This window comes from Cyanistes caeruleus, chromosome 18, assembly GCF_971803275.1.
Source record: "Cyanistes caeruleus chromosome 18, bCyaCae1.hap1.1, whole genome shotgun sequence".
Lineage (NCBI taxonomy): Eukaryota > Metazoa > Chordata > Aves > Passeriformes > Paridae > Cyanistes > Cyanistes caeruleus.
In genome coordinates this window covers 7,444,964-7,468,577 of record NC_141718.1, presented here as the reverse complement: position 1 = coordinate 7,468,577, position 23,614 = coordinate 7,444,964, and the positions used below count along the sequence as shown (strand labels likewise).

Below are 23,614 nucleotides of genomic sequence, written 5' to 3'. Positions count from 1 at the left end.
TTCGTCCCGTGGCCGTAGGAAGCGGGAGTGATGGAGAGGCGGTGCTTCCCTCTCGGTGGGCCAGGGGAAGCGTCCCGGGCCGGGTTCTGCGGGGAGCGGCTGCTGCAATCGTTCGGGGCGGTGCTGCAGGGAGCGGGCGGGAGTCCCCCGGGCCGCGGCTGAGGGTGCCTTCCCCTCCCGCAGGTACGCCTTCCACAGTTCCTCCTGGCTGGTGGCCGGCAAAGCCGACCCCGCCACCCCCGGGAGAGTCCATTACCACCCGGACTCCCCGGCCAAAGGAGCGCAGTGGATGAAGCAGATCGTTTCCTTCGATAAGCTCAAACTGACCAACAATTTGCTGGATGACAACGGCCATGTAAGTGTTCCCGGGAGAAGATGCCCAACACGGGGCTGCACCGGGTGGGAACTCCCCGTGCTGAGATTCCCGTGGGGGGACCCTGCCCGCGCCCCTCGCCGGGGGCTCTGTCCCAGTCCCGCGGCTGCCCCGGGCAGTGGAGCCGGCAGGGCAGGGGCTGCGCTCTCCTCTCTCCATGCTCGGCCTGGATCAGTTATTGTCTCCTTGCTCGTTTTATCATTCAGATCATTTTGAACTCCATGCACAGATACCAGCCGCGTTTTCACGTGGTCTACGTGGACCCCCGGAAAGACAGCGAGAAGTACGCGGAGGAGAACTTCAAAACTTTCGTCTTCGAGGAGACGCGCTTCACAGCAGTGACCGCCTACCAGAACCACCGGGTGAGGCAGCAGCGGAGCTCGGGGCAATCGAAAGCGGGGGTTGGGGTCGCCCCGGAGGTACCATGGGTGCGTCCGGCTCCGGGGTTAGAGGCCGGGCTGCGGGTGTCCGACGGCGGCGGTAGCTGGGGGTACTCCCGCCTCCTCCTCCCCATCTGCTAAACCCATTCCGGGCAGCGCAAGGAACCCGATAGCCGGGGAGCTGCGCGAACTGCACCGGTGTACGCCGAGGAAGCAGCGTGGGCTCTAGCCCCATCGCCAGCTTCCCCCCGCCCGGGGGACCTCATTACCTATGTAAACCCGAGACCGGGGCTAGTGGGGAAACTACAGACTTCCCGCTGTGAAATGTCACTCACAATTTGTTTGGATAAATCTGCGATTTTACTGCTTTAAGCTCGTAGCGGTCTGTCTCTTCTCAGAATACAATTATACGTTAAAAACGAAACAAAACGAAACAAAACACCCCCACCCCAATCTGATGAGGATCTCTGGGCAGCAGTTAATCCAATTGCTTCTTTAAATCGCATCAGTGTAATGTAAAGAGCAGGAATCCCAGAAGCGAGGGGAAATACGATTTCATAGCGGGGCTTTTCAGTGCTGCTCTGAACCGCCTCGCTCCGTGACGATGTCACCCAGGCCGGGGCTGTGTCCCGGGACTGTCCCCGAGCAGCCAGCGGCAGTGTCACCCTCTGCACTGGCTTTGAGCAAATTGACCTGAGGTCTCTCCGGGATGCTGCGGTTGGGCCGCACCTCGCCCCGGTGGAGGCGGTGAGGCCAGAGAAAGTCTGTGCCTTTAAGGGGCTCTGGAGTCCCTCCCCGGCTGGCATTTTCCTGATGGCTCCGGACAGCTGCTCTTTCTCTCCTGCTTTCTATCAGTTTGACCTCTAAGGCTGGAACTGTCACTGAGGGGCTTAAAGTTTGTTTTTCAACCCATTCCGGAAACTCACAATCACATACTTTATCCGTGGATTTGCTTAAATATAGAAAATGTCCTGCCTTCTCCCTGGCGAATTAAATAAATACATAAGTATGATTTATCCAGTGATTTGTCTAAACTGCTCCAGTGGTGACCCATATAATGTGACATTTTCTTACAAGTGCATTCACTCAGCTTTTGCAGCCGACACAGACTGCCTCTCCCTTCGCCTTGAACTCAGATTTACCTACATATTACTTACATATTAGATATTAACCTACATTTTCTAACAGAGGGAAAGAATATGTTTGTGCTCTGTGGCAAAGAACACCCTGGCGCCACCAGCCACCTGGACCCTCTCTGTTATACCAAGCACTGCTGAGTCCCAAAACCTGCTCAGGGAAACACTCGCTGTTTGGCCAGGGAGCCCCGTGTGCTGCCTTTTTTTGACGTTTTACCACTTCTCCTTACAGATCACGCAGTTGAAAATTGCAAGTAATCCTTTTGCCAAGGGATTCAGAGACTGCGACCCTGAGGACTGGTAAGGCTATGCCTTTATTGATTATGGCAGTACCACACTCACCCTATTTCACATATATCTGCCCAGCTTACATTTGCACAAGGCTTCATGGAGGGGGATACTGTATTGGGCCCCATTTACCAGCTGCAGCTCACATAGGCAATACTCCTATTGCTCATCCTGTTGGACCATCAGCTCTGTATCACTTCTTCCCTTCCTCTTCCAGGCCCAGGAACCACAGGCCAGGGGCTCTTCCTCTCATGAGCGCTTTTGCCAGATCCCGGAATCCAGTCTCTTCCCCAGCTCACCAGAACGGGACAGAGAAAGGTGAGACCCCCTCGGTGGCCAGGCTAGCCCATCACCCAGACCCTGCTGGCCTGCACGGCCCATGAATTCATGCTTGGGGCCTTGCTCGCCACGCTGTTGCACAGCCCCATTGCTAATGAGCTTTGTGCTACTACTTATTCTTTAAAGAAAAATACCTTCATGGCCTAATTAATTCTCCCTTGGACTACAACATTTACTGTTGTTATATGCTCAAGATAATTTGCCGCTTTAAGAAACACTGTGCCTTGCCTTTAGAGTCCTATTTTCGACTTTTTGGCAACAAACTCAGCTGTTCAGGCAGAGATGCAGGGCTGGCCACAGGTTCTTTCTCACATTGCCCTTTTAAGGCATCTCGGCAGTGTGCTTAGGGCCGACCCACTCCATTCAGGAGCTGCAGTCAGGTCGAACAGCACCTCTGCCCATTGACTGCTTTTCCATTACCCAGAGCAAACAACTGCAAAGACAACCGAAAGCCTTTCTTCCAGCGCACTCCGGGCCTACAAAATAAAGGGAAGTCTGTATTTGTTTAGTGTTACACAATTGCAAAAATGTCAGGCGTGTACCAGCTTGTCAGTCAACTCAACTCCATTTATCGGAGTCAGAAGGTCCCGTCCCGCCATCCCCGCTCCTGCCGCATGCCGCTGCTGCACGCCCCGCTCGCAGCCCCGCTCTTCCCTTCGCGCGCCTCCTTCCCTTGTGTGCGGATGCGCGTCCCGCGTCCCGCGGCCGCACTGACGCTGTTGCCCCCGCAGATGCTGCCGAGAACCGGCGGGAGTTCGAGCGGGAGGCGGGCGGGACGGCGCTGCACCAGGCCGAGGCCGCGCACCAGCAGCTCATGTCCCGCGTGCTCAGCCCCGCGCTGCCGGGCGGAGGCGGCGGGCTGGTGCCCCTGGCCGGGGCGGGAGGCGGCCGGCCGAGCCCGCCGCACCACGAACTGCGCCTGGAGCCCGCCGCATCGGAGCCGCTGCACCACCATCCCTACAAGTACCCGCCGGCGGCGGCCGCCGCCTACGACCACTACCTGGGGGCGAAGAGCCGGCCCGCCCCCTATCCCCTCCCCAGCATCCGCGGGCACAGCTACCACCACCATCACCACCACCACCACATGAACGCGGCGGCGGCGGCGGCGGCGGCGGCCAACATGTACTCGCCGGCCGGGGCGCCCGCCGGCTACGACTACGGGCCCCGGTAACGGGGCACCGGCGGCACGAGAGACACCGCCCGCCCCCTTCCCGCCTTTCCCCACCTCCCGCCTTACGAGTGAGCTGATTGGCCAGCTTGACCTGATCGACAGCCGGACAGCCCAATCGCCGGCAGCCGGGCCCCGCCCCGCGCCCCGCCCTGTGGGGGCTGTGAGGGCGGCGGTGTTGGGAGCTCCATCGCGGTGTGACCCGCGGCTGCACTTTGATAAATGAAGCCATATGTCCTTATCTCCCTATTCCCCCGCGCCTCCGTTCGTGCCGGGCACCGAGGAGCGTCGGGCGGCTGGGATGCGGTGGGAGGACGGGGAGGCGGTAGCGGTGAAGTGACTTGTCCCCTCTCGCCCGCTCGCCGGGTCTTCTGATGGAGGTTTGGTATTACCGCCGGTGTTGGCGGTGTCCACGGCTGTTTCCTGCCCGTGGGGCCTGTACGTGAGCACCGAGCAGGGGCTGTGGGGCCGCTGTGCGACGTCCTGCACTTGTCGGTGTCAGTCTCTCCCAACCCGGGACACACCGAGGGCTGGTTCACAGGTGGCTCGGGTGGTTCTTTGAGGAGATTCTTGGGGAAGCAGAGTTTAGTTTAAGGGAGCGCTTGGAAGCCTCACTGCCAGAACAAATTTCCCACTTCTCCTCCTGCCCTGACCCACTCGTAAGTATTGGCGTTTAATGGGATGCCTTAACAATAGCAGCATTTTCTGGAGCTGTTGACAAGGGCCTATGGTCAAGAACACAGCCATGCACATCTGTGTTTGAATCTTGTTTTCCCAACAATACCTGCAAAGGTTTAAAAAACAGCCTGGGGGTGGGGGAATACTGCAGAGTTCAGGCTGTGTGTTTCCCACCTGCTTCCCAGGCAGCCTCACACAGTCCTGCCTTCCTGCAGCCTTTCCCGAGCTCTTGAACGCTCTCCCGTGGAGAGTCCTTTAAAAGGGACTTCAGGGTTTTTTTTTCTCAGACTGGCTCACCCCTTATATTTGGCTAATCCAAACTGCAGTAGTCCTAAAGCACCTATTCTGCATTACCTGCTTGCTGCATCTTCCCTATTAATGCTGGTAAGTACTTTTTCTTCTTCCTTTAATATCTTCATTCATTATATAAGTTATAATGTAACAACAACAGTAAGTTGTTCCTTACTGTTAAGAACGAGCTGTTCATCACAGTTCTCCAGTGATGTGTTTTGAATAGTTGGTGTCAGATGCTCACCAAAGGTAGTCTCTTTGTGTTCAGAGAAGGTATTGAGCAGCTCCTCAGCTGTGTTGGTATACAGTATTATGAACACTTTTCCGATTCTTCCACATGACTCTATTAAAAGATGGGGGTTATTTCTTTTAAAGTCATCTATTCATCCATGTTTGTACATTTTCATTACAAACTCTTTAAAATATGTTCTTTCCCTTGTGCAGGTGGCAGTGTTAATAGCAATGTTTATTTTGTCTCTGGCAGTGGGCTTTGGGCTTCCAAAACCTTTTTGGAAAGGTTTAAGAAGGGATACAGTCTACCATGAATATTTTATGTAATTTTTTTTCTGTTAAAAAATATATCTGAATCCATAAAAAAAATACTTGTGCAAGAAATATGTATTTTGACATTTGCAGTGAATTGTGAGATTCTTAGTGTCTGACTAAACCATAATTAATGTTCTCAGAAAGGTTGATGTAAAATAGCTTTGTGCTTATTATTAGTCAGTGGGAAATGGCTCTCGGATGTGCTCTATTGCTATTGCTTTGCCTCTGTTATTTCAGAGTTTTCAGTATGATTTGTTATCTGTAAACTGACTAGTGCCAAAGCTTTGGTCAAATGTTTAATGAAGTTGTTATATTTATTATTTCCTTCAAAGATTATACAAACACTTTTTTTTTTTCTCAATAGTTGCAGTGTAGGAAAAAAAGTGAAGACAACCAAAGAATCATATCTGCAAAGTGTAGATACATGTAGATATTTGTAGATATATGTAGATAATCTTATATCATTAATTGAAAAGACATTGGACATTCATAAATATTTTTCCTCTTCTTTCTTTTCTTCATTTCTTGTTTGATTATTTGTGTGTATTTGTCAGTTTGGCTGCCCTGAAGTCTAAGCCTCCCCTATAAAATGAGGTTATTTAATTAAGGAGGGTTCTTAGTCTGAGCAAACAGTGTCTCTCCATAGGTGATTGCTCCTTCCCTTCTGTCCCTGGTTGCCGCAGGTGCCCGTGGTTGTGGTAATCTATCACAATACAACAGTTTGCAGGTTGGGGTTCCCAGGTGAAAACAGATCTGTTTGTATTGGTAAGCACCTGTTCTCTTTGAGCACACATAGAATGACTCAAGATGCTAGGACTAAACTGTGCCCTTAATGAAAGTGGCTTAAGATCCTTGTCTTGACTGTAGGAATCTCAATTTTATATTGTTAGAGGAAGATAAAATCACAGAACTTCAAGCTATGGCTGTGGGCAGGGGCCCTCAGGATAACCAGTCTGTGTTCTGTGCTAGAGAGCCACTGCAGAGGTCCTTAGGCTGAGTGGGAAGGAGACCATGCAGCTATGTCAAGGCTACAGTCTGAACCAGGAAAATTTCTGCTATTTCTAACTGTGCATTTAGTCCATCAGCATGCAAGGTGCTTAGACATCTTCACATTGAAGCATGTTAGCAGTCCAGTTCATGCTGTGGTTTAATCTTTAAATCAATATTCCTTAGGGCTTTGATTGGTGTCCCTCCTTCCATGACCATGTCTGTCTCACCGAGTGGGAGTGTTAGAACTATGGAAAGCAAAAATGGTTATTTCTCTATCACAGCAAAAAATCCACTTCAAATAAACACATCCCAATAATGCTGCAGGTTGACTAGTAGAAGCCTTTTGAAAATCACAGAAAATCTGTAACACTCGTCTACTTTTATATCATGCATGATCTGTGTATTGTAGATTCATTTGACAAATGACTTTGTATGATTTGATTACATGTCTGGTTAAACTTCACTCAGCCCATGCTCTTACCAAGGTCTGCTAGGAAAGAAGGCGGCCGCATTTCTGGGCAATACTTCCACTCGTGGTCACCTCAAGTCACGCGAAGCACTTACCCACGAAGTGTGTTTAAAAGCTGCTGTAAAATAGGCCCAAGTGTGGGGGTTACAAACATTCTTTCTCCCTTCCAAATAGGGCTAAAGAATAAATTAGGCATCTGGCTCTGTTTTCTAGAGGTACAGGCCGAGTTCAGTGATTGCTTCTGCGGTCTGAAAACCACATCGCTTAGCTCAGTGGATAAATCCAGGATTAGGCCCACGCAGTGTGGAACAAGGGTGGCCTTTGCTTACGCTTAACCCAAACACTGGGGATAGTTCCAGTTTTCAGAAATGGCTTTTTGTAGTTTATTTTATTCTTTCCTTACTAGTGGAATTGACTAAATTCAATGTAGGATAGGAGCATGGGGATGAGACTCCTGTGTGTTTGCAGTGTTCATGAACACTCTACACATTTCATAGATGTTCTCTTTAGTCTTTCCTTCTCTTCAGGGGGGCCCTATAACTCTCTGCCTAGAATTGTGCAGGTAATCCCCAGCAGCTGCCTCTCAGCATCCTGGGGTGTTGGCATTTCTTCAGTCAATCTCAAGCACATTTGCACACAGCCATGGCCAGGGGAGCAGCTGCTTTGGCTTCCTGCTACAGTGTAACAGTGGCTTGCAGGGTGGAGAATGACCCGAGGACTGTAGCAGGTACAGAAGGGTGTTCTGCAGGCAGCAGGCTGCTGGGGAAGGGACAGTGTGGGTCTCAGTGTGGGACACAAGAGTTGTGGGCTTCTAGTGCATCTCTACAAGGCACCATGGCTAGTGGGGCTGCAGGGCTTGGGGCCACCTCACTTGTCCTTTCCTGCCAGGCACTCCTCTCCGGCAAGTGGATTTCAGCCTGTGATGCTGGATCCCTCACCAAGGGGCAGTTGTACCTTGATTACAGATTAAGAAAACAGGTTCACTCGTGCTGTGTGATATTCTGCCTGTGTAAAGGGATCCCTGTAGCCACTGGGAACAAGTCAGGCACCCACAGGTTGGGGCTGGGGGACAGAAGCTGAGCCCTGCTGCCTGGAGAAGGCTGGAAGAGCAAACACAGCAGTACCTGCAAAGCAGGTTTCAGCATCATCACCCAAAGAGCTCAAAAAGCTGCCGTGGGCCTGAACACGGGTGGGCTGGAAGGTGGGAGAAGGGCGTGTGTGTGCACATACATGTGTTGGTTCTTCGTGCTTTGCCTTCTGTTGTTCGGTTTCCTGATAGGTTGAAATCAAATGTGGTTTTGCTGCAGCGTCCTAAGACCGCGGGTGCTTTAGCCTGACCTGCCGTTTGTGGGCAGGAACACCCCCAGTGTGTCCCGGGGGTCCCCGCAGGTGTCGCTGCCCCGCGGCCACGGTGGAGGAGGAAGAGGAGGAAGATGCTGCGCTCACTCCGGCCGGCCCTGCCTGAAGAGCCGGCTCCCTCCAGAGGGAAGAGCCGGGCATGGCACGCGGTGGATCCGGCACGCACGGAAGGGCTTCATCTTCCGGAGCTGAGAAATACGCGATGAGAGGAAAATATAGATTCGGGGGTTAAAGGAAAGATTCGATATTTGAAACGCTCTGGCATAAATAAGAAAGGGCAGTCTCCCGTGAGTTACAATTTGAGGATACTCAGATAGCGATGGCTCAGTTGTTAAGAATCCACTCTGCACGTGTGGAGGCCAGTACTAGTGTATGGATGCAACGTTTTTCTACACATGCGCCTTTTGTTCTTCATTTAATCATTCCAATTCAATTTTGCTAAGATACATAATTTACACAGGTGTTTGACAAAAAACAAAGATCACTCAAAGATTTCTATTATTGCCATTATCATGAGCTCAGCATATAAAACGTGCTGTCTGTTACAGTGACACACCCATTGTTGATGGGAATCTAGATAGTGTATCAGAGCTTTGCAAATCTCAAAGAATATTATTTCATACTTTTTTTTTCCTGCCCAGTATGTTGTGCACACAATCAATACAAGAAGGAAGAGCTGGTTTTGAAGACACACTAATTAATTTTGAAAAAATTATTTTTTAAATTTCGCATGAAGACACATTCATTTTGAAAAAAACCGATGTGTCCCATATACACAAAGTATGTACATGTACAAGTCTGCTCTCCAAAGGCCTATTGTCCTTCAGGAGGGCTGTGCAAAGTATTGTGTATGTTACATATGCCAGAAAAAACACAGTCATTCCCCCCATTAATAGAAATGACCTATTATAAATTTACCTAAGATATCATAGTTTTATAAATTGGCCACATATGTCTGTGTAATATATTTATTATATCACCTTTCACAGCATTTCTGTTTTATGAAATTCAGCCTTGAATTTGTCACATATGTTTTGCATATATGTGCAATAGTGGGCCAAGTATATCCAAGTAAAGTATGATAAATGTGTTCTTTCCATATGGGAAATTAAATGTTTTTCCAGATATAAAAAAAAGTTTATTAAGAGCAGCCTATACAAAATAATTACAATAAATCACTCACTTATATTTAGGTTAAAATTATAAATTTGAACTAGTAACAAAGTGATTAAGAACGAGAGCCAGAAAAGTCACATTTAGGACCTAATTCTATAAGGAGATGGAGCAGCACAGATAGAAGAGGCAGGCTCTACACATTTTCAAGGCTCGCTGCTCCATGTTGTGACATCCTGCCAGGCTCTAGGGCAGCTTCCATCTCCTGCTCCAACTGGAGCTGCCAAAGGACAGCCTCCCATCCCCTCTGTGAGAGGGGCACTGTGAGAGTGAGTGATCTGCAACATCCTCTCCAGCCTGGGTTCTACACCTCTCTGAACTGCTCTTAATAGTCTCTGGGAGATGGAGAAGGAAAGGGAATGTTTCCCTGTACTGTACTCCCTCTCCCTTGACGATCCTTCTGGCAACCAGTGAGTGTTTCAGTGGGCAGGGCAGGACACCTTGGGTGCCACTGCTGTGTGCTCGGTGCCTGCCTTCACAGGAGTGACTGCACAGGTGCCCAGGGACTCAGACTGATGTCCTTGAGCTTTGAATTACTAAAAAGAAGTTAAAACCGGCATAAATAACATGTCAAATTTACAGAAGCACCTTAGTGTGAGGTGTTAGCACTATTGCTTTTGTCACTGGTTTTAGCATGGATGATGGGCAGGGGCTCAGCATTTGCATTTTTTTCCACTTGCTTCGTGCTCCCATTGCTCTTTGTTCCAGAAGGTAATGGTTGGTTCCCCTTCTCTCAGTGCTCCAGCCCAGCTGCTTCAGCTGTGCTTTGTCTGGGGTGTGAGCTCCAGCCGTGGGCAGCAAGAGCCAGCATGAGAATGGAGGGTTTGCAGGTAAAGCCGTCATCTGGAAAGGGCAGAGGAGGGGTGGGGAGAGGCAGTCCTTCTCCCAGGCTGGTTCTATTTGAGCACTGCCTTGCACATTTCTTTTATTTCAGCAAACGTGAAGTGAGTCTTTCATTCTATTCCCTTTCCTGCTTGTTGTCAACTACTTCAAACCAGATGGACTCAAGAGATAAAACTATAAAGACTCAATGTCTCTGTTTAGCAGGATGCCAAGTCTGCATGCCATCAAAATAACTGAGGCAAAAAAATCTGAGGAGGCAATACTTACTCTAAGTGTTATGTTAAGAGCAGCCTAGATACTTTTCCATGAACACAAACAATGCATCCACCAATCACTGGGATTTCATATCAGCAATTTTTGAAATTACCATCAGGACAAATGCCACAGCCACATTCTCTGTCACGTTAAAAGTTATTCCATAGGCCCAGTGCACCCACTGCCTTCTTACCTGTGTCCGAACATGTTTATAGCAAGCAGTGCCATGGGGGCCTGGAAGATGTACTTCTGCATGTGTGAAATGCCAGAGCTATGGAGCAGAATAATAGCTCAGCATTTGAACATTCTTGCTAGATATTCTGATCTGGACATAATCAGGTTCTGCAACTGGTAGAAAAGAGAGATCATTGCTGTCGAGAAAGCATCTGAGGACTTCTATATTTTTTTGCTGCCCTAGTTTATGTATAGTGAGAATAAAAACTGGAAGGAAATAGCATTTAGCTGTAATCTCAACTAAACTTAAATGCTTTTTTTATTCCCTTTTATTTTTTCAATAATTAGAACTTCAAATTGTAAGAGAATTATTAGAATTAATATTTTTTTCACTGCAGTGTCACTCTCCTGTGAGGAGTTAATACTCCCGGGTGGTTCTCCTGCAGTGCACATGGCTGCTTCAGGACGTCAGTCCTTCCTGCTGTTACCCCCTGTGGCACTGCAGCTTCTGGTTTTACAACTCTTCAGAGCACAGAAATAAATACACTCTCCTCTGGGTGAAAACAGGCTTATTTAGAGGTGTACATTGTGGTCTCCAGGATTTCCTGACAACTTTAAAAAAGGACGCTGGGGAAGTAAAAGCAAATACGTCTGAGACAAAAAGAAGTTGGTGTATGAGTCTTAGAGGCCAGACCTATCACTGTATGGTTCTGCCAGGTACTCTTCCTGCCATCCTTGTCCCTCTCCCGTGGAGAATCTGGCCACTGCTGATAGTTTGCTCAAAGGCCCTTCATACCTTCCACAGTCTTCCTACCACCTAACTCAGCAGGAGAAGTTGCTCCTTTGTTTTAAATTTACCCCCTTCCTTCCTCTTTCTCCTCCTCTTGCAAACCAAACTGCAAATCAAATTCCAGAGGTCAGAATAAAGCAGTACAGTACAGCACTGCTGATAGGATGTACAGCTGTAGTTCAGACCACTGATCAGGTGAGCAAAACTTTCCTGAGAGGTATTTTCATTTAATTTGATACTGTGAGATGCTTACATGAATTGCCAACTCCTGCCCAGTATGATCTTAATTCTGGATAGTTTCCTTCACATTATAAAATAAACCTCCAGCATGCCCCAGAAGAGTAGGACATAGACAAACACAGCCAAGTTTATTTGGAAAGGCTGTAGTAGGGAGACCTGGGCTTGAATTTCAGAAGATTACACATTAGCAGAAACCCCCCTACCTTTGTCCTTAGTCATGGCTGTCACTTTCCTGGTAGCACAATTGTCATGCTTAAACATCAAACTTTGTGTCAGCACTGCCGTAACATTGTCTAGTATTAATCCAGGCAGTCATGTGCCATGTTTTATGCAATGATCCACACTTTCACACAACAGACACACAGCCAGAAAAGGAAACACATTGATTTAGCACTCAGTAATCCTTGTTTAATCCCCAGTCCTTTGGTTTACATCACTAACATGGCTCCTGCAGTAGTCAGTGTTCTATCTTTGTTCTTGGCAGACTGAATTAAAGGAAAGATTTATTAATTTGTAAGTTGGCTTTCTAGATGCATCTTAAATATGCTAAAAACAAGAGCAGTCCAGAAGCCAGTATTGGCTTAACTATAAAAATCTGCTCTTTTAAACTCAAACCTTTGCAACAGTCCAAGTCAAGCTGCAGAGTAATTTTTTGGCTGTAGCAATTGCATTCTAAAGGACTAAATTTAACAACTGCCTCATTGCATGCCCCCAGCTTACTTCCTTTTTCACTCATTACTACAAATATAATTAATCTCCTCTTTACTTGCTCATCTGCACTAAGGACTGTAGTGCTTTATGGCTCATGTACTGATAAGAGAAAGGAGTTGTAACTAATGGATTCATTTGCAAATAATGTTAGAGGGTCAGAGATCACCATTCATTCCAGTGGTGATAAATATTCTATGTAATTGCTGCACAAATGCTGCTGTTTGGGATTTATTTCTATTACTTTACGAATGCCAGTTGCTTTCTTCCCTCTCATGGTGCCAAAGATGGTGATTCTTGGGAGGAAGCCTTTTGTAATAATTTAGCTGTCATCACCTTCACTCCTGAATCCTCTAGGCCAGGTACAGGCTAGCCCTGTTCCTTTCTGGCAGGTGAGATTTCAGAGCTAACTCCAGCATCTTAAGGTGGCTCTTCGCTCACAACCTTCTGCTAACAAGTCAGTGGCTATCTTGTGACAACCATGCTCATGGCACAATTGTAAATTTTATTTTTTTTTAATTAAAAAATTGTGAATTTCTTAGATGCAGACATCTGTATTTTACAGTTATAGTTATAATCAGACAATTGTATTTTACAGCCTATACTAATACAGACTGTCTTTCCTGTTGGAAATCATTCTTCTTTGGGGAAGTCTAGGTTAGTTCCTTAGGCAAATAAACTGTTAGAAGACTGTAATTCACAATTAAAGTAGGGCATTTAGGCTCAATTTTAAATGAAACTAGTGTAGTCTGGTTGTTCATTTCAAGGAAAGTATCATATGAAAGAAAAATCTGTTTACTGGGTGTTTAATTAAAATCAGTAGTGATATAAATTGTTAATGAATTAATTGTATTGTGAAAAAGTATGGCATAAATAGTGCTTTGGTAATGGGAAGTAAAGGATGGGTCTGTTCTGCATGTTCCTGCAATCTGTGTCCTTCCTCCTGAAGCTGATGAAACTCTCACCTGTGTGTCTGAGATGCAGTTCATGTCCTCATTTTCAATTTGTACTTGCATGACTAAGTTTGTTTTTAAATCTACCTAGTAAGACAAACATAAATATTTAATTCCCAGCAAAAGGCAGTAAGTTAGATATAAGCACCCAGTAATCTTTAGAGTATTTTCCAAAAGATTCATTAGTAAATCTAAACACCCCTTATGAGTCTCCCTAGTTGCTTTAGATACAGATGTTGACAGTAAATGGCGATTTTCAGAGAAAATATACTCAAGAATTCCTAATTTTTGGGGTCTGATCTAATAATGCTCTTATTAAGGCATGGGGTATTAATCCTTCTTTCCAGAGGGGTGCCACTCTTCCAATGCCAGAATATTGACATAAAAAATTGTTTCCTACATTAACCATTTACCCAAGATAGGTGAGCCCTGGCATCCTTTCCTGCTGGGTGGGCATTAAACCTGCAGCTCAGTTCTGTGGAAACTGCACAACAGCAGGCTGCTGTTTGCTGCCATGGAGGAGGAATGCTGGCACCCTCTGGGCCACGTGTGTGGTGTTGTACCAGAGAGCACAGCAAAAGGAAATCTCTGTGCAAAGTCCCTAGGACAGATCGTCGCACCACCATTTATTTATTTCATTGGGTTTTTTAATGTCACTTCTGACCTACTTTGAGAAAGGGGAAAAACAACAAAAAGAAAGCTCCACAAGGCTGGCGCTGGAGCTGCTTGTACAGTGGGGGAAGCTCCTCTTCTGTGTGGGAGGTGGATGATGGGTGGAGATGTGCAACTCTGTCTGGTAGATGTAATGAACACCGTCACCTCCCCTTGACTCGGGATCACTCAAAATTAGGCTTTAACTTTCAACTGCAATGTGATCCTCCATGCAGCTACTGAATAGTAAAGAAATAATCAAAGAAATGCATTATTTAAAGTGTCACCACACTCTAAAATGTGTAAGGCCACGTTTTATTTAGAAAAGCCTGGCAACAGTATCCTGGTTCTGTGTTTTAATGTAAAGAACATCAGGCTGGGTGCTTAAGGCTTTCAGTCCAGCAATATTCTGTCTGTAAGGCACAGCTGGATAACAGACTCAGACTTTAATTTGCGTGTGTGTTTTTCCTGAAATAATTTCTAAAGTCTTTGATGTTGCTATTCACTTTTGGTCACTTTTTCTCAGATTTCCACCTCTCTACAGGAGCAGAAACAATTATTTCCAAAAAAGTATCAACAGTGCACAGCCTGGACACAGTTATCACTGCAGCTTTGTCACCAATCCAGCAGTACCCTGGCTCTCAGCACACTGGTGTGTGTCTAATATGCTTTAGAAGAATGCGAATGCTGTTTTGTGAGTCAAACAAAAAAAACTTCATGAATGAATTTCAGCTTCCATGACTGTAGAGATGACAAATTAATGGAACATTCGCACTGTGTGGAGAAGGATTTACCCATGGCATTCCCCTAAATGTTAATGGGAGTTGTGCAGCTGAATTTCAGACTTGCCATGCTGAAACTTAGCCCTAACTCTCCAAGGAGAAGGGCGCTAATTGGATTGCCGAGTTTAAATCCTTCAGCTCATCAGTCTATGGAAAGGATTTAGCACTGGCTCTGTAAAAGGCTTTACATAGCTTTGCAGCACAATGCTGGGGAAGATTTTTTCCCTTTCTTTCTTGTGATTAATTGTGAGGCTTGAGGTGACAGGAGACATAATGAAATTCATAAATGCCGAAGGCCATCCCTAGTCACATTCCTGGCTGTTGGTTTAAGTTAGAAACTGACAGAAGTGTGAACAAATCAAGGGTGTTCTGATAGCCTTTCAGTTAAGGGGAAGAAAAAGTAACTGACAATGAGAAACCACTGGAGGTGGTTTAATGGGTATAAATTTTCAAGAAAGAGTGATGTTTTACACTGATTCAAATTCTTGGATACATAAATGACTTACAAACAGATATATTCTGCCCCCACTGCAGTTTGAGGGATTCCAGTCCTTTTTTACAAAAGATATTGGCACAAGTTATGTCAGCAACCTGCCAAAGGAAAGGTGTTGCAAAACCCGTAGCAGAACCCAAAGCAGCTTTGGTCTTTGTTTGTGACTGGCCTTGTTCTGCTTGTTATGAATTTTTAAAATTCACTTTCCTCTATGGAAGACAAAACTTATAGATTAAACAAGCAGCATAAGAATTAAGCTAGGACTCTCACTTCAGCCTGGAGACAGATTCTGCCACTTCCCCACAGGCGCGTTTGAATTCCAGTGCAAGGAATTGCTTCACCAGTCCTGCTTTCCTAGTCCTTGGCAGTGCAGGATGTGTCACGTCTGAGCATATATGGACCAGACACTGATGCGCTGATCTTTGGAGCCAGCTGCCAGCAGTCTCTCCCGGGGGTTGCTGTGATCTGAGAAGGACACGCAGTGGACGGTTGCTGTGTGATAGTCCAGCACTGCTAAGGGCTTCAGCTTTTTCCAGCCAAAGATCCTGATGCGATGATCCCACCCTGCTGTTGCCAAAATCTTCTTGTCTGGACGGATGGTGATATCAGATATGCCAGCGTTGACAAGTTTGTGTGTTTTGTAAACCTTTGTGAAAAAGTTACAAATGAGTTCTAGTTGTTCAAAACAGGAGGAAAAGGAATACTTTGGCACTTCAGCAGGTTTTGTGCCCACCCAACACACCAGTGTCACACAGGGAATGTGGAGCTTTTCACCATGTGCTGGATGGCTCTTGGTGTGAACAACGATAGAGACAGAAAACACCTTAACTTGAACCTCCCATCTCCAGAACAGTTTTCACAAAATAAACCCAACTCTTGTATGCTTTTAGTTTATTTTGCATTTAAAGCTATATATATTCTGTCACAAGTGAAGCTCTGAATCAAGATTCTGAGCACAGCTTTGCCCTTTTCTTCCAGCTATTCTTGTATGAGCTGCAATGTTCAGAGCTAAGGCCATATATTTTACCTGCTTCTGCAATATTCCCAGGCTGAGACCCTTCTGAGCTGATGTTTAACCTACCTGCTACTCACTTCTACTACTGTGGCCCCCTCACAAAACCCCCAATAAGCTGTGGTAGCATTTACCTCAGTCTTGAGAAAGGAATGCTTCCAGGAATTGGGTTACAGTGTCAGGAAATCTGTATTTCTAGTACTGCTTCTCAAGAGACTTCTATTTACACCAAATCCAAGGAGGGGATTATGGCCAAGTTCCTGATTTCAGTCTTGGAAGCCTTTTGTTACCATTTGGGGACTACTGGGGCACAGGTTTCAGGGGGCATAATTCAATTGGGAGGCATTAGGCTTCTTTGGGAGGCACTGGGGCTGCACAGAACTCAGTCCCTGTAAATAAAAGTTTACTCTTCACTGACATGAGTTTCCCTTGAAGCACAAAGCTCAAAGTAACTCCCCTTTGCTGTTCTCACCTCAAGCTACTTGTCTGAGTGAGCAATCTGCCTCTGAAACACATGTGGAATATGCACACAAGTGTGTGTGTGTGTATTGGAACAGCTCAGCTTCTGTCACAATGAGGAAAACACCTTTGGCTTATAAAGCTGGCCCTGAACTGCTGTTATTTGTAAGTACTATTGGAAATGACATGTTAATGCCACTGTCTCCTTAAGCCTGAGTCTGTAGCTACCCTGTACCAAAGCTTAATATCATCCAGTGCCTGTTTTAAATCACTGTGTGGTGTTTACTGTTTGTCTGAGGCAGGAAGGGATTGACAAGCACACCACACCTGAGCAACTTTCCTCCATGAAGGACATTCCATGATGCATAGCTAATACAGGGTTATAAAGACATATTATTGCAGATAATTTTAACCTTTATACTGAATGTAGAAAACTCCAGAAATGTTGGTCAAGGTTGGTTTCAGATGCAGCTGAACACATCTTGGAACCTAACAGGCACAAAGCCATAAGCAATTATTTTTCAACTACATAAGAACTGCCCAGCCACCTACTCAAACAGCAAGAGCTGTGCAGTTTGGTAAGACAAAAGGGTGAATGAAACTTGACATGCTTCTTACGTGTTCTATTCTTTTTCAAAGATGACATGAATGAATTCAGAACACAGGACAGCAAGCTTTGCTCATCAAGCCTAATGAGAAATAGCATGTTGTATGGGGGCCTCCTGGTGGGACTGCTACTGTAAAACCTGTGCTTTTTGTTAGTACATGTGCTCCAAACTCCCCAGGGTAGGCCTAATGCAGCATGGCCTCAGTGGAATTTTTGTTGGTGTAAATGTCCTGGCAAGGGAAAGATTTATTCTTTACATCACCAGCCTGGCAAATGTAGGATGGGTCTTACTCTGTAACTGAGATTATTAGCTAATGGCTATAACCAATCCCAGGTGTGGTGCTCCCATCATTAATGTCAATTATGTGGGCAAGATCCATACAGCACAATCAGGGCAACTGGAGAAATGGCATGTCCTCAGCAAGCTACAGCTTGAAAAGGAAGCCTGTAATGGTGATGCCTGTTGGCTATGGAACATGAGGGAACAGTGGGCATTTGTGCATGATCTGCAAATACGAGAGAGAGAGAAAAGCAACACAAAGGAGAAAACTTGCTCAAGGTATATGCAGCCAGGTATAATCCTACTGCCAGAATTTGTACCATCCCAGGACTTACTACAGTAAGTCACTAACTACAGCAGTCAAATGCCAATATAATTTCTTAACCAGAAAACCAGCTTGTAATTAAGAAAACAAAGAGGTAAAAACAGGTGAGCTGCTTTCAGCCAGTCACAACCAAGGACACTTGCATCTACACCCAAAGCATATCTTTAAGCCCTCTTCGTATTACGAAAATAACCAAAATATTATTTTGTTTTTTCATTATTTTTATATTTATTAAATATTATATAATATTTAATATTTTATTATGTTATTATTATATTCTTAGCAGACTAAGCTTCAGCATTTTGGGGAAAAGCCTCAGCAACCCAACCAACAAAACTTATATTACAGCTTACAGGATTTTTTTCTTGTCATATAAAAAGAAGCCTCTGGTTATCAGATTGCTTAGTTCTGCTTTGTTTATTCACCTGCAGAAGCTGTTTACCTCCTACATTCTACCACAAACATCATCACATAATTGCACTATCTCATCAGAATCAGAAGGCTCAAAACCAATCCTGTCATTTGCTGACAGTGATGATTTCAGCAACTTTCCTGTAGAAGACAATACAAACTTTCCCCATAGCAATAAACTCTGCAGTTACCTTCATCATCTATTCATTGACACACTGGAACACTGCCACTTAAAACAGAGCTGCAGTACCATCATTGCATCATTCCTTTTCCAACGGCAGATAGCTGTGCACCACAGTTACTTATTAAAACCTTTTAGAATAAAAATAATGTGCCACTGAGTGGCTTTCCAACGTCTACCATTACCTCAGGTACCTGGAATGTCAGGGAAAAAAATCCCCATCTGGTTTATATTATTAATGCAATAGTGGAAAAAAACTTAATCTATGTCCTTGACAATCTCTAGTGCTCATATGAAAGATGCATTTTTTTTTTTTTAGGGCATTCATGCTCCCATGAAGCACAGGAACATTGCTTGTAGCTTGTAATACTTGGTATTTAAATTTCTTCTGAGGCAAGCTTCTATCTCTCAGTGTGAGGTGTTGAAGGTGTAGTTAATCTTACATCCCCTGGGAATGGGAATACCATTTTTGTTGAATTGTTGTGAAAAACAACGTCTTGGAATATTTCAGGTGAACAACTGTTTCTCCTGCGAGTTGTACCTGTAGCCCTGCATAGTTAACTCATAAGTGAAATGTGCTGTAAAGAACAATATTTTCTTTGACTTTAGGAAAAAAGTTTTGCTATAATTAATATGAAAGAACAGCTTTCTCTCTACCACCAGAGTATCTGAAAATTTAAGAAGCCTGTCATGATGTCAGATTTCTGTCACCTTGACTTTAGAGAACAAGTCTGAATACCAAGTTTCTTACTGGGATTGCTCACCTTCCTTCCACTTTGCTGAGTTAAGGACACCTGGTACACACAAGCAGGGGGAGGCTGGGCAAGAGGAGGGCAAACAAGACCAAAAAACCAGCAAACCCAAACCATGACAACTGTGTATCAGACACTTTCACTACTCAGAATGTAAAGTGCCTCTTTCATGTGGTGTTGTGTCGTGTATTAAGGTTCAGTCGCCTCCCCAGTGAGTGCCATGTCCTCCAAACTTCACTGGGATTGGATGTGTTTGCACCACACACACTTAGTGCCCTGCACCCCCCCAGAAATGCAGGTGCTGTGGTGATGCCTCACAGATTCCACACCTTTACAGTGGATGCTGGGGGTTATTCATCCTCCAGGTGATGAGTCACCCATTGGATGTCCCAGCATGTGCTTTTCTTCCTGTAGCACCATTCAGAAAACAGCATTAACTTGCTGTACTACTTAAAAAAGAATCTCCACAAAAACTGCAGTTATTGTTCTTCCATGAACTGGTGTGTCCAGCAGATCTCAAGGATGATGTGGGCATACAGGGGTTGATTCAGGCCCTCTCCACTGTTCATGGGACAACTGCCACTTTAAAAAGATTAAAACACCTGGCAGTGCTTGGGCCATTTTAATTTTCCTGAGCCTTTTTGCATTTATTTCCACAACTGCATTTCCAGATTGTACTTAATGCCTTGGAACTGTTGGAACACTTCCTGAAGTTGTCTAGATGAAAGCAGTATTTATGGCCATCCCTCGCACAGCCTGAGCTGGGGGTTACACGACCTCCTTCTAACCCAGCCATTCACCACCACAGCTCAGACATGAACTGGGACAGCCAATTGCCTGATTTTGTGTCTCTGGCTGGGCCCTGTAGGTGCCAAAAGAAGCTGGGTGCCTAAACCTCATGTCCTCTTGATGCTAGCTGGGTTACTCCTACTCTTTCTGCTTGTGAAGTATTTAATGGAATACTTCTGTCTTTCCCACAGTGGAAAGCTCGCTATAGCCATTCAAGCAGAACCTTTTGAAAAGCAATCCTTTGTTTCTCATTTTTATAACTCATTTATAATGTTTAGGACATTCTGAGAGCTGGATACTACCAATGTGATAAATGAAGATACAGAGGCAATGGCTTGAGTAATGCTAGGCCTGTGTGCCTGTTGCAACTTTGGTAAAACCAGAAACATGTGAGAGAGGGTTTTTTTCTTTTTTTTTAAATCCTCACCATCTTTTGCTGAGTCTAGTCACATAGCACAGACATTCTAACCAGTCTGTGATTAATTAGCTAGAGATCTGCAACAACTCCTCTTCATGACTAAATATTTTTTTAGTCTATCAAACTGTTAGTGCAAAGTGGGATAAATGACACTAGAGGGCCAGTGATCCTGACCTGGAGGTTCTGTTGCTCATTGAGGCTCCAGATGCTAAGCACCTTTTCAGATGAGCCCGAGATCCCCTTGGCCTTCTCCGAGTCAAAGTCAAGGCTCATCACTGGCTCCTGGTGGCAAACAAGTTGGCTCAACGATTTTCCCATTGACACATTCCAGAGGACAACTGATCCATCTTCATAGCCAGCCAGAAGCACAGGTTGTGAACCACAGCTGAGCTGATTAAGGAAAAATAAAATTGTTTGAGAAGCAAATAGTCTGTTAAGAAAATGACTATCCCTGGGTAAGTTTTAGTCCAAGCACCAAGAGAATAAATTAAAATGCTGACTGCTGTAGAAGTGAAAAAATGTTTAGATGTCTGAATGTAAAATTTTGATACTCCATCCACTTACAGAAAGCATTACTATGTAATATGCACTTACAGGTTTTATATCTATATATCAAATTCTTAATTTTATATATATTATACATATTTAACATGCACACACAGACATATATATACATACGCAGAGGGAGAAAATTTCTCTCTGAAAATCCAAACTATTGCCCTCTACAGCACCTGAAAAGAGCCTGCCTGGAATTTTCAGGAGCTTTACTTCATGGTCTGAACTTTGTTTGTGCTTCATAGAAACAATTCCACAGAGCAGCTGAGTTACTCTCAAGCAATACAAGCCTGTGTGGGCATTGAGAAGTGCCATGGTCAGGGATTCCAGTTTCACACTGCCAAGTGTAGGACTGCACAGAGGGATTGCCTGCCCAAGCACCCCACAGTGCTTGAAGGTAAACACTGAACCTCCCAGCAGGAACCACTGGGCCAGTCACCAAAGGGTTAACGGTGCCCGAGTTCCACTGTAACCAATTGAAAGCTATTTTGATTAATGATGTCACAGGCCAAAGGGCAGGGCACCCTGGGCAGACACCTAATTTATTTAAGCCTCTGAAATAACTCAAAGAAGGGAACATTACTGGATTACATGTCACACTTAAGGAAAATATTCATCATTGCTCCAGCCAAAAGAATAATGACCCTATAAGCAGTACCTGGTTATGAGAGTGAAGATGCAAATCCCTAACGAAAAACAACTAAAAAAACTCTTAATGCCAGTTATTTCTTTCATAGGAAAAAAAGTATCAAAATAGACATTGGGATTATTACCACCTCATGTAGGCACATCTAAGAAATGAATCCAACAGGATATTCAGATCCTGCCAAACAGTGTCTGCTCCTACAAGATTTGTTTGCTCAGTATTCAATTAAGGTAAAGGGCATAAAGAATTAATTTTTACCTGTATCATGTTATTGAATGAGGTCAAACTTGCTAGCTGTCAGTGTCATGATACAAACCTCTAGTGGCCAAAGGCTCACTGCCTCTACTACTGGTCTAGACTGTTCTCCCACTGGTTATTCTGTGTTCTGGGGGGAGTTAAACTAACAAGAGATGGGTGGTCTGAGTAACATGACTGCTGAGTACCAGCCTCATGTGCTTCCTCAGCCTTCCTCAGCCTAGAAAAGTGTTTCAGGAATAGAGCTCACTGAGCAGGGAACAACAGTGCTCCTTAAAAAGGAAACCAAGGGGAAGTCCTTGTAAATGTAGGAAATCCCCTGTATCATCCTTCTGAATGGGTCTGTGAACACCTGGGATCTGAACGGGTCTGTCCACACCTGGAATCTTGCAGGAGCCTTCTTCCTTCCTAAGATCCTTTTTCCTTTGAAAAGGTAGGGAGCACGCTCTGGCTAGAAAGGCACACAAAACAGCTTTCTCACAGTGCCCAGAATTATGAACAATTTTTCTGTCAAAATTTTGATTTGCTAAAATAATACAACATCAGAGCAATGAGTACATTGATTCATACATTGTGTCAGATACACGTGAATTAATGTTAACTCATCAGATATTTTGGATGAAAAATATCTGGTTTTTGATGCCAGATATCAAAAAGTTCTAAAAAAAATCTCAATAAAATGAGTATTCTAGATTTTATTTGTATTTAATAAAGGCTAAAATCTTCAAAGCAAACCTGAGTATTTCATAGTACTTTTAAGTGTAAAGAAAGCCCCCAGTTCAAGCATAAAAAACCCCCACAATTATTTGTGCTGCTCTTCTGTGAGCACAAGACTTCTCTGTGCTGGGGTTTCGCAGAAGTTGTAGCTGTCATCAAGCAGTGAAACAGGTCAGCTCCTCTCCCTTCTCCAAGTGGGATGGTGGCTTCCAGAGGAGCTCCTCACCCTTATGCAGGTGGAGAGACAGGTGAGGGCTCAGCATTTCGGAAATGCCAAGTAAAACCCTTTCTTTTTTTGTGCTGTGGGTATTGCACTTTAGATTTGAAAAAGTATGATTTGCAAGTGAGATCTAAGATTGGTGTGTTTTAAAGCCCAAACACTGTTTCCTATGAAATGCATGTCTCCCACACTACTTCTTCCTGACTTTCACAACCATTTGAAGTGTAATGTTTCAATGGGTACATGAACTAAAACAATAAAAGTTATTGAAAGATCAGTGGAGCTCTTGGTCTGAGCCTGGACTCACCAAGCAGTGCTTCACAACGGCCTATTTATTTCAATTCCCAGTAATAGACACTGCTGGAGAGAAGTTTCACCATTCATGCTCTGTTTCAGTAGAAAAATTAAATTATAAATCACTGCTCTTCCTAACTAGGACATTTTGTTGTTGCATTTGGATAACTGTCAAGGAAGGAAGAAAAGGTGATCTGCTGTCAACTCAACAGGAATAATTGCAATAGTTTATATAAAGTAATAACTCGGCATTTCCAGTTTCGACATGTATTATTCTTGTTGAATTATTCTGTTTGCACCATTATTATGCAATATGATGCCTTCCCCAAGGAGTGCAAAAAATTTAAGGGAAGACTATTCTTACTCCTACAAATCCTACTCCACCCAATTAGTAATAGCAGGAAGGTGTGAAACTGAAGGGACAATGTATTTAAGAACATGAATCTTCAAAACAAAGTGAATGAACTAATATCTTTAAGGACAAACACAGAAAGATAAGGGGGGAAAACACTCAAAAGAGCAAAATAAATAGCTGCAAGCTTTATGACTGCTTAGGAGTAGCCATTGAGGCTTAATCCACAAGCCTAACCTCAGCTGCCTTCTGCTCTGTAGTA

General features: G+C 44.8%; 2 protein-coding genes across 9 annotated transcripts in view; one reads left to right on the top strand and one right to left on the bottom strand.

Annotated features, from left to right (window-relative positions):
- TBX1 (T-box transcription factor 1) overlaps positions 1–3,766 on the top strand; it is a 151,110-nt gene extending 147,344 nt beyond the window's left edge. For both annotated transcript variants that reach the window (XM_086856266.1, XM_086856267.1), the window contains 5 exons: positions 184–355; positions 580–735; positions 2,122–2,189; positions 2,395–2,495; positions 3,248–3,766. In XM_086856266.1, the coding sequence (XP_086712392.1) occupies positions 184–355; positions 580–735; positions 2,122–2,189; positions 2,395–2,495; positions 3,248–3,687 (937 nt within the window). In that variant the 3' untranslated portion in view covers positions 3,688–3,766. The remainder of the gene's footprint in view (positions 1–183; positions 356–579; positions 736–2,121; positions 2,190–2,394; positions 2,496–3,247) is intronic.
- A 1,927-nt stretch (positions 3,767–5,693) lies between these two features.
- The window catches only part of GNB1L (G protein subunit beta 1 like), a 52,636-nt gene continuing 34,715 nt past the window's right edge, over positions 5,694–23,614 (bottom strand). For 4 of the 7 annotated variants that reach the window (XM_086856278.1, XM_023937529.2, XM_023937528.2 and 1 more), the window contains 2 exons: positions 20,488–20,703; positions 12,704–15,725 (listed from right to left, as the gene is read on the bottom strand). In XM_086856278.1, the coding sequence (XP_086712404.1) occupies positions 15,459–15,725; positions 20,488–20,703 (483 nt within the window). In that variant the 3' untranslated portion in view covers positions 12,704–15,458. Of the gene's footprint in view, positions 8,206–8,413; positions 10,637–12,703; positions 15,726–20,487; positions 20,704–23,614 lie in introns of those variants that run through there. The other 3 variants (XR_015277796.1, XR_015277797.1, XR_015277795.1) reach the window with 2 other exon arrangements.